The 11,397-nt window shown below is 37.8% G+C and overlaps 1 protein-coding gene across 1 annotated transcript in view; it reads right to left on the bottom strand.

Annotated features, from left to right (window-relative positions):
• Window positions 1–1,080: 1,080 nt before the first annotated feature.
• The window catches only part of rxfp2l (relaxin family peptide receptor 2, like), a 58,091-nt gene continuing 47,774 nt past the window's right edge, over window positions 1,081–11,397 (bottom strand). Inside the window, exons 15-18 of the mRNA XM_065267252.2 lie at window positions 10,697–10,926; window positions 5,318–5,728; window positions 3,730–3,942; window positions 1,081–2,342 (exon numbers count right to left, since the gene is read on the bottom strand). Coding sequence (XP_065123324.1) covers window positions 2,203–2,342; window positions 3,730–3,942; window positions 5,318–5,728; window positions 10,697–10,926 — 994 coding nt within the window. The 3' untranslated portion in view covers window positions 1,081–2,202. The remainder of the gene's footprint in view (window positions 2,343–3,729; window positions 3,943–5,317; window positions 5,729–10,696; window positions 10,927–11,397) is intronic.

Below are 11,397 nucleotides of genomic sequence, written 5' to 3'. Positions count from 1 at the left end.
CCACTATGCATCTTTACATTGACTTAACATTGAAATAATTTGCGCCAGATGCTCTATTTGCATTTGGTGTGAACGCAGCAGTAGGATGTCTAAAAATGTAACAGATATTGATTTGAATCCCAACCCCAAGCTACAATGGTAAGAAAATAGGTAAAACTATGAGAAAACAATACATAAAATCAAGCGAAAAAGAAAGTTGTGCAACGGACACGAAAAACTATTTACAAAATTCGTGCGAGTGACACGAAAATTACATTTGTGCTCAATGCACGAAATAAAGCTACATTTCGTGCCTTGGACACAAATAAAAGAATCAAATTTTGCGTGACTATAATACGACTTTCCGAGGTCACTGAAGAGGTTAAGTCTCCCTCTTTCTTTCTCTCCCTCTGTTCAACCTTGATTGTATCGATTAAATAAATAAATAGCCCAAATCATGACTGGCTCCAGTGTTAGAAAGAAATCATTAAGGTCACATCTCAGGGCTGATAGAGAAAGATAACAATCTGTTTGTTAAACCAATACGTTCCTGAAGAGAACACATTCCAATTAACAGTCCCATGAAAACAATCGCAGGTTTTGTCAGGTTAATGGAGCAAAATATTATTATATTGATATTTTAAAAAAGTTTCGTTTCTGGCAAGCTAGATATATCTGAGCCTATTGCACTTTGTTATTGAGTTGAGCATTTTGTACAGAAAATTTGGTTCCATGAAGCAAAAATCAGGATCTAGTCACATACTGTACTCCATGACTTGGGTCCTTCCACCGAACTGCCATACAGATTAATGAAAATGCCATCTTTAGCTCCTTAATTTGCAGGATGTGTATTATAAACAGCTACGAAGCATAATGTCATTGAACTAAATTTATTCTTATTTTTAAATGCATGAATTTTTAAACAGTGAAATGTTTTCGTGAGAGCTGTGATCAATAAACTGCTTTATTCAGTTAGTGATGTTTTTTTATTATGAAGTCTCTTCTACAGAAATACAATAATTGAAAAAGCTACTGTATAGAGGTGTGTCAGAGCAAAATGACTGCTGTGTTGGTTAAACACATCAAACAACAACAGTGCAATATAATGAAATAATTATTTTATTTATTTACACTTTAAGAGGTACATTTATTGTGAATATTGTAGACAGACGACAAATGAAACAGGGTGTTATAAATAATGAGGCGACATGTCGTCATGTCAGCTTATAAACTGCAATTTGGAACCATTTTTTTTTTTTACTTTATGCTAATGTGAACATCATACAGTGATCTGTTTTCTTTGCATTTTTTCATCGGTGAATTAGCATACCAGCATAAGATTGTTTTAATATCTTGTGAGGGACTTCAAAAGAGCACAAAATCATTTTATTTATCTGCACTAAATATGTAAACATCCTTAAAACAAGTTCACTGTGCACAACTGTGTATTTCACGTTCATCACTAAATGTTGTTGAATGTTTATGCTTGTAGAAAAAAATTAATTTGCCACTTGAATAAAAATGAAGAGTTCAGCTGCAAGTGCATCTGACATGTTTTTTTTTTCTATCAAGCTCTTATGTAAGGTTCAGTAATTTTACCTTAATGGCAATAAAAAGGTTATTAGTAAGTAATTGAAATGTCTTATTCTCACAAATATAAATTTAGTCATTTAATTGTAATAAAAAATTAAAAAAATAGATGGCATTGGTGGTGTTCAGCAGCTTTTCCATCTGAGCTCTTCAAATGTTTTGGATGCTTATATATTTGTACTAGAAACAAGACATCAATCTCTCCCACTGTCACCCTTATACAGTTTAAAATGTTTTAATCCTTACTGTACTTACTGTTTATCAGCTCTGCCTCTATTTGACATGTCCTCATAATGAAACAAAAGCACAATTAAATTAGTAGAAATGGCTCTAATCCTCAATCCACTGGGTCCACCCCAAACAGCCGCAGTGCTTTACCAGCATACAGACACAGGTTTTGGTGAAGTTTCTTTTTTCATATTATGCTTGTTGTACAATTTAATTGCATAAATGCATACTGCTGTATGCTGGTCTGCTGGTTAACATGACCATGCATGTATCTAAAATATGCTTATTTCACCCTGAATTGTGCTTTGGATGAGAGAATCATATGCATGTGTGGTCATCTATTGACTTTATTTTGCATAAAAGACTCTCATGTGCATATGCATAGTGTATGCGTGATAGTCTGTGTCAGTTAGTCTGTTGGCAACGGTATTTCAGACACTGCTTGAGTCTTTGCTGAAATGCGCTTGTTGTGATAGTGTACAGGATGGGGTTGAGGGCACTGTTTATAGGTAGGATAAAAATCACCACCCATAGGATGATGGTACCTGGAGAGAGAGAGAGAGAGAGAGAGAGAGAGAGAGAGAGAGAGAGAGAGAGAGAGAGAGAGAGAGAGAGAGAGAGAGAGAGAGAGCAGATTAAACCATATTTTCCAAAAGAAGAATTGCAAGCACTTATCTGTCTGATAAATGTGCGTCTGCGCTTGCGGCGATTGAATGTCTAACCCTCCCTATAGTCTGGACTTTAGCTTCTCGGTCTTCCAATCAAAATGCGCCTTCAGACTCAGTTGTCAACAATTTTTTACAAGAAGTAATTATATGTGGATTCAGATTCAAAATTTATTCATTTGAACCAAACCAATACATTATGGCGCACATGATTCCATTATGGGTAAAGAAAAAAGGCTGTCAAAGTCCAATTACTGCCTAGACAAAAAAATATGTCATTCACTATTAAGCCCCATTTAAAGTGAATTGGAAAGTCTCTTACTTAGTGGCCATATTTATAACACCACCAGGTAGCTATTTTAGTGATACGATATTAATTAATTTCTACTTGAATGGGGAAATGCAGACACTTTTAAGATCACAATTTAACAACATATGTGACCCTGTCTGTGAAATCCATGTTCATGTAGCTCAGTGGTACAGCATTGCATTAGCATTGCAAAAGGTTATAGGTTCGATCACAGGAACACACAAACTGATTACAGTAAATGTATGCTTTGTAATGCACTGTAAGTTGCATTAGATAAGCGTCTGCCAGATGCATAAATATAAACTCTAAATCTAATTATGAGATTAGGAGCATCAAAGTTTGATTTCAGTCACTGATTTCAGTTTTTGACATGGCCTTAAATGGCCATCAGAGTTATATTTTCACAGAATGTCGTGCCAATTTTATCAAATAGTAGATCACTAAAAATAACTTTAGCTGGGTTTTCACTGGCTTTTGATAGTTGCACATTACATCCATCAAGATAATCAGTGTGAATAAACACAGCTTTTATGGACTTTGAAGCTTGAACATAATCACTAGAAATAAAAAGTTAACCTTAGGCTATAAGTGAACTACACCACCATCAGACAACTTCAATGTCACTTACTGTACTACCACCAAGCTTCCTATGTTTTGTGATAAGCAACTACTTGATAAAAATGTGTGTGTGGTTTTAAAGATCCTGCTATACTCAATGAACACAGATACTGGGTTGCATTTTCTGAATGGATATTAGAGCTCTACAACAGCAGACAAGAGAATTCGAGGCTTCATTGACTGTAATGCAAGCCAAGATAAATCACCTTTGGTGATTTATAATGAATGGTTCTGATTTTACCTCTGAATTATATCAATGAACTCATTAACTAATGTTCAAAGCTATAGAAAGTTCAAACAAACGCTACTGTAGGTTGTAATACACAATCCCAATCATACCTGCGATCTGTACTCTCAACAGTGAGAGAATCTTTAAGAGGAAGATCGGGATCCAGCACATAGCGTCGGTGAATACAATGAAGAAAAATCTCTTTGCAATGGAGACTTCCCGATCATATACTGTTTGACGGGCTGTCTTTGCCGTCTTCTGCACTGAATAAAACATGCTGGAGTAGGAGAATACGATCACCACGAAAGCCAACAGATTCAGACCTGACAAACACAGAGAAAAACACCAGTAATGTAATGGTCATTTTTGCTTTTGATGGGAAATTAAAGGGACACTCTACTTTTTTTTTAGAAAATATGCTCATTTTGTAGCTCCCTTAGAGTTAAACATTTGATTTTTACCGTTTTGGAATCCATTCAGCTGATTTTCGGGTCTGGCGCTACCACTTTTAGCATAGCATAGCATAATCCATAGAATCTGATTAGACCATTAGCATTGCGTTAAAAAATAACCAAAGAGTTTCGATAATTTTCCTATTTAAAACTTGACACTTCTGTAGTTACATCGTGAACCAAGACTGACGGAAAATAAAAAGTTGCGATTTTCTAGGCTGATATGACTAGGAACTATACTCTCATTCTGGCGTAATATTCAAGGACTTTGCTGACGTAACATGGCTGCAGCAGGCGCAATGATATTATGTAGTGCCCGAAAATAGTTCCCTTAATATCTTTCAATAGCAGGGGACTATTTTCGGGCAGTGCGTAATATCATTGCGCCTCCTGCAGCCATGTTACGGCAGCAAAGTCCTTTATTATTACGCCAGAATGAGAGTAAAGTTACTAGCCATATCTGCCTAGAAAATTGCAACTTTTAATTTTCCGTTTGTCTTAGTACACGATGTAACTACAGAAGAGTCAAATTTCAAATAGGAAAAATATCGAAACTCTTTGGTTATTTTTTAGCGTGATGCTAATGGTCTAATCAGATTCAATGGATTATGCTAAGCTATGCTAAAAGTGCTAGCGCCAGACCCAGAGATCAGCTGAATGGATTCCAAAACGGTAAAAATCTAATGTTTAACTCTAGGGGAGCTGGAAAATGTGCATATTTTCAAAAAAAGTGGAGTGTCCCTTAAATTTAACCCCTTTAGGCTGGACCAACCAAATAAGCTGATTTAATCTTTATAGCTTATAAATAAGCAAATTTAATTGTTGTATTGGACTGGTTCAGTGGCACAGAGAGGCATTTACCCAGAGTTTATTTTTGGTAAAATACACCATTTATCAAAACTCTGAATGCTCTTGATATTAAATCCTACAAAGCAATGTTGTTTTTGTATTGAAGAACATATTTGTATATTTCTATAAATATTTGTATATCTGTATATTAATTCTGTTTGTTGTTATCAATTATAAATTAAGTAAGTGTGCAGCAGAGACTGGCTGGTTGATGCAACCCTGGCAACATCTTTCTTGAGTTTACATTCTTAAAAAAGCCTTTTGTTACACTGTAACACTGTCAAATCTCTGGGGAAATTCAGGAAAATTGTTCAATCCTCCAGAGACTGACACAGATAAACCACACACACAAGCACCTACTGCAAAATTTACACACTTCAGTTCCCTCTGCCCTCACCGAGAAATATGGCTGTTGAGTAGCATCTGGCACCAGGTTTCTCTGTCTGGTCAGAGTGAAGAGGAAAACAAACTCCATTTCGGCCATAAAAATTCCCAAACGTCTGTTTATCCCAGAAAGGAATAACAGCAATGATGAATCCCAGCAGCCAGATGAAGGTCAGGGAGCAGAGAGTCTGTTTTCGTCCGGCACGGTAATGCTGGAATGGGAAGACGATGCACAGGTACTTCTCTAAAGTCATGTAGGTCAGCATCATGACAGAAACCTCCGTGGACAGCATGGCAAGAGAGCCAATCAGCTGGCAGGACAGACTTTCCATCCATATCTGAGCGTGACGGTTGTACTCGCCGCAGTACTTGATGTCAAAGGCACCGATGAAAAGAAGGTACACGCCCATTAGACAGTCTGCACCTGTCAGGGATCAACAATCAGAGGTTAACACATCATCCATCCATCCATCCATCCAAAGTCTGAGGATCCATCTGTAATCCATCAACCTGTCATGTTTTATTTTTGTGTACTATATTTATCTTTAGTGATGTGTGTGTGGTTAAGTCTCTCTCTCTCACTCTGTTTATGAGGTGTCTCTTCTGTGCCCTAGAAACCTGGTGGGCAGTTGGTTCAGTGAATTATTAACAACCACTAAATCAAGTTTTTCTACAGTAGTCTCTCCGTAGTCATCCACATAAACAAAACTCCATCTCTACCACTGCTGAAGAAGATCTTTCTACCCTCCTCAGCACATCTCTCTTCTGAGGGGGTGGCACATTTTGATAATTTAAGGGAGCAAAGTGTCCTTTTAACTTTATGTAGGTTACAAAAAAAGTACGTATCCAGCCATCTGCTCATCCGTCAGTCTTTTTTCAGCTCTGTATCTGCTATCTGTCTCGGTGTCTGAGACACAGATTAGCCTTACATTCTGATCCCCAGCTGAATAGCTCTGCGATTTGGCCATTCTGTTAAAAATTCTCTGTTGCATTATGACAACGTGTGCCCGGGAATGTGTTGTGCTGCTGCCGTTTGCGTCATGTGTCAGAGAGGTCGTATAAAAGTATGGCAGCTCTCTTTGTGTGTGTGTATAAAGATGCTGTCTGTTGTAATTATTTATCTGCCCAGCAGGTTGGAAAGTGTGTGTGTTTTGATGTTTATTAAAAGCTTGTGATAACCCATAGATGTATAATTTATTGAGTTTCAGGGCTGTATGTTGATGTGTATAATTAGTCGCATAATGGCACGTGTGTTTGTGTGTGCAATTAGAGGGAACTACGACCCTTTAATCCTGTTTGTCTGATGTCTCTAAACATCAAAAATGTGGCACTTCACTTACACTCCATTAGAAAGACAAATAAATTATTCAGTTATTATTTATGAACATTTACTTCTGTTGATAATTATGTATTTGTCAATATAAAAACATTCTTGTAGTATTGAACGGACTCATCATTGAGAAATTTCTGTAACACTTTACAATAGGTTGTATTTGTTAACAATTAGGCCATTTTCTCACAGACATTACGGAAAATACACGGAAAATGCGTCTGGGATTTTATTTTTGGTTCATTTGGTTCACACTGCCAATGATTTTCCGGAATCTGTGCATGTGTTCACATGGATGCCATAAAGATCCCGTAAAGACACGTGATGTGTTTAAAATCCTGCACTCAGTAGTTTTTTTTCTGTGCAGCGTCTATACATGAATATCAGCTGACGTCACTCACTTGTCTTCCGCCATTTTGAGTACCTGAAGTGGTCGCAAAAGAACTAGAAGCTATGCCTTCAATATGTTGTGAGCATCAAAATCGCTTTTTTTACAACACTAAGAAGGCTCGACACAACATGATATTTCGTTGAAATATCACCTGTGTCTCTACACGTGAACTCGAGCATTGAGAACATTGTTTGTAAACACAGAGTTTACTAAAAAGAAGGTTTTGAACAACTGACTTTGGATGATTTGGCGTCCGCTCGCCGCCTTCTTCCCAGTCAAGATGTATCGAACTCCGAATGCGATGTAAGGAGGGAGGAGAGTAAAGATGGATAGCCCCTAAAGCATAGTTCCATAAAAATGCACGGATAATTTGTTGTTTTGTCGCAAGTAAAAAACAATATTGACCTTCTAGTTGAAAAAGTAGCCTCATATGAGATTCATTCATTGTCACTCGAATCGATTCTTTACGTCTGGCAGAGATGATGAGCGGACACCATAACAGCCAAAGTCAGTTGTACAAAACCTTTATTTTTAGGAAACTTTGTGTACACAAACAATGTTCTCAATGCTCGCGTTCATGTGTAGAGATCCAGGTGATACTTCGAGCAAAGTTTCATGTTGCGTCGCACCTTCTTATGTTGTAAAATAGTGGTAGTTCGGTAGCAGCGGACAGTGGCTGGAAGAACGCATCAGGGATCGAGTAGGCATCACACCCTAACCAAGATATTTTTTTTAAAGTAGCGTTTCTTTTCATGACAGTCGAGGTGCGACATGTTGTCTTTCGTAGCCCTTTACTGTATCCATAAGAATCATAGACAGTAAAAGATAAGAAATCCGTAAATCGTAGCAAGCTAGCCAATGCTTGTCAGTAGCCTACTGGTACTCGGTAGGTCCTCAAGATGGCGGCATGACGAAAAAGGTCACATGACTGATTTCCATCTATAGTTTGCTTACTATCCATTATTTCTCTCACTCGCTTGCATTTTTGTTTATGATAAGACTAAAGGAGCATGTGATGGGCAGTTCTAGTATGCTGGTGAATGATGTCAAATAGTGACGAGCTCCCTGATCTCTGCTTCATTCCAGTTTGCAGACATTTCTTATTGTGAATGTTAATGTGCATTTAAACCCCCCGTTTTAAAGAGATTAATAATATATCTTGTTGCAATGACGCACATGCATTTTTGTTTATTGTAAGCTCAATCTGTTTCACTGCAGTCATATGACTTCAGTCTCGCGCATGCGCTTCACAACAGACGCAGAAGAGAAGACAATGCTGAATAAAGTCGTCATTTATGTTATTTTTGGATCAAAATGTATTTTCGATTCTTCAACACATTCTTACTGACCCACTGATGTCACATGGACTACTTTGATGATGTTTTTATTACCTTTCTGGACATGGACAGTAAACTGTACGTAAATTTGCAGTGAAGGGTCAACAAGCTCTCGAACTAAATATAAAACATCTTAAACTGTGTTTGAAAGATGAACTGAGGTCTTACGAGTTTGGAACGACATAAGGGTGAGTCATTAATGACATTATTTTTATTTTTGGGTGAACTATCCCTTTAAGTATAATCAATTTGTATAATAATTTAATTCAACTTGAATTTTTTAACTCTTTCACCGCCAATGACGAGATATCTCGTCAATTAAGAGAAAACGCTTCCCCGCCAATGACGAGATTTTCTGTCTTTCCGCAATACCGCTATTATCCACCAGTTGGTGATTACAAGAGAACTAATGAAGGTAGGATGAAACGTTTTTTTTTTGTTTGAAAGCAGAGGGTCTGTTCTTTCATCTGATATATTGTTTGTTTATATATTTAAAGAAGAACATTTTCTGGAAGGCATTAAACTTTTGTGAAAATCATGAAAAAATGCTGGTGCTGGCTGGCAACTTTTTTTAAAAATGCTGGCGGGGAAAGAGTTAAGTTACCACAACTAGTCACTAGTCAAAATAAAAAAATTCTGTGAGCAAATTACATATGAATAACGCATTAGAATTTATTAGGGATGTCCCGATCCGATCACGTGATCGGAAATCGGCCCCGATCACGTGGTTTCAGACTCGATCGGGATCGGACGTTACCTCCCGATCAGGACTCGGATACATATGCAGGGTTTAAAATCCATTAAGTTCTCGCTCTGCTCCGCGCCAGTGTACGCGCTGCGCTGGTGCGTGTGAACTGAAGAGAATAGGCTTGTTCGACTTCATCCGGCTGCCGGTTCTTGTGGTGCTGCATGACGTCAAAGTTCCGCGAGAACGATGTAAAAGCAAACTCCTCCGTATGATTTCGCGGATCACTCTCGCGGTAGTTTGACGTCACCAGGGTGTCGAGTGTTGCGGCGCCGCATGAAGTCGAACAAGCCTATTGACGTGCTTTCATTCATAGGCTTCACACACTCGTGCGTGCAAGGAACCCACGACAAAACCGCGTTTTTACCGCTCATTTAAACGACGCGTTGATCGTTATTGTCAACATGTGCTCAGACGCAGCTCCGCGTCTCACTCAGAACCTCAAGAACGCGCATTCGCGCAGGATCATTTGACATTACTGTAGAGATGAGAGAAAGAGAGGTAAGAATGGTGCCCATGTCGAAAAAACTTAATAGAAGTCTAGAAACAAAGTATTAAAGTATGTATAGCCATGTCACTCATCTCATTACAAAATGTTAACTAGATAACTGGATACAACTGATTGTATAGTTTAATAAAATAATGTATTTTGATTATACAAATCAATTACGACCTAACTATAGTGATTGTTTAACTAACAGCTGACCAGCTTAGGGAATCTCTATGGCTAATTTATAAGATATATTGCTGAATCAGTATGTTGTTTTTCTTGTTAATTGAGTCTTTTTGGGTAGCCTATCTTATGCCTAGAATGAGTCAAGGAGGTTAAGTCTTGTAACTTCATTCAAAGTTTGATCAATTGTGCATAATGACATGTGCACCAAATGCATATAGGGTGTCAGACTCATAGATTTGCATAATTTAAAGTTCAGGTTTTAAAGTTTGGGTCAACATGTGGCACAGCTTTAAAACTGAAACTTATAAAATCCTATCAGAGATACAAAATGTCATTGAAACACACCCAGTTGCTTTGCTGTCATCAGGATTAAACATGTTACCCCTCGAACCCTCCCTCCCAACAGAGCCTCCCCACAAAACAAACCCCAATTTAACCCCTGAACATATATAGTATATTTTCATTATTTTTTAACACATCTGTAGTTATGCGCTGGCACAGAGTTAGACTCTTTTGACTCCACACAGAAACAGCAATGCGTGCGGCATGACATAAGGAACATCCTGGACTGGTTCTGTTTTTTTGCTCTTCTTTATTCTTTTTTTTTAATGTATTATAGAAGTATCGGATCGGGACTCGGTATCGGCAGATACTCAAAATCAAATGACTCGGACTCGGACTCGAGGGCAAAAAAACCTGATCGGGACATCCCTAGAATTTATCGAATTAGCCACTAAAATAGTAACAAATTGCTGTGCGATTGTGTTGAATTATTTAGTTTCACTTAGAAATGTCACATTATGGAAATTACTTGGTTATGTATGCATAGCATTGTCACTGCAGATTTCTGATGTACTCCTACTTGGTTCATTACATTTTGGAATGAATAATGTTTGATGGATAACAGACTTACAGCAAAGAGATTTGATGGCCATTGTGTGATGCTGATTCTCTGAGGCGATACAGGACCGCAGACAGATGACGAATATGTTCCCGAAACAAATGATGAAAGCAACGACCCAGACGAACACGCGCAGAATGATGTTCGCCAGCAGATTCTCAAAGGAAGAGATCCCGTCTGTGTTTGGTTTGCAGCTTCTCACGTTGGGAGAATATCCACAGAATTCAAAGCGCTTAAAATAACTGAAATTATACCACACATAAATAACAGAGAACAGAAGAACAAAGTTATTTTGATATTTACCTTCAAACAGGCATGATTTGGATAAGTCTTTTAAATGTTAATAAGGCATTCGGAGGATATGAGTTGAACTGGCACAGTGGCAAAAAAGCCACACCACGTCTTAAAAAAAAACTTAAAGGAACAGTATGTAGGATTGTGGCCAAAACTGGTATTGCAATCACAAAACGTGTGGCTAAAACTGGTACTGCAATCACACAGCTGCTGGCCAATATACCAAACGACAACATAAACATCAGTTGAGGGCTGCAACTCCACTTTTTAAATGACAATATCCTGGCCAGACCACTGTTATCAGTGATATAAGTATTTGAAATGAAAATGATTTCTTAATGTCTAGTGACATATCAGGGCCATTTAATGATTAATTGATATAAATTTCTTACATACTGTTCCTTTAAACAACAAGACTA

This window comes from Paramisgurnus dabryanus, chromosome 5 (genome assembly GCF_030506205.2).
Source record: "Paramisgurnus dabryanus chromosome 5, PD_genome_1.1, whole genome shotgun sequence".
Classification (NCBI taxonomy): Eukaryota; Metazoa; Chordata; class Actinopteri; order Cypriniformes; family Cobitidae; genus Paramisgurnus; species Paramisgurnus dabryanus.
The sequence above is the reverse complement of the archived record's forward strand: the minus strand, read 5'-3'. Positions and strand labels throughout refer to the sequence as shown.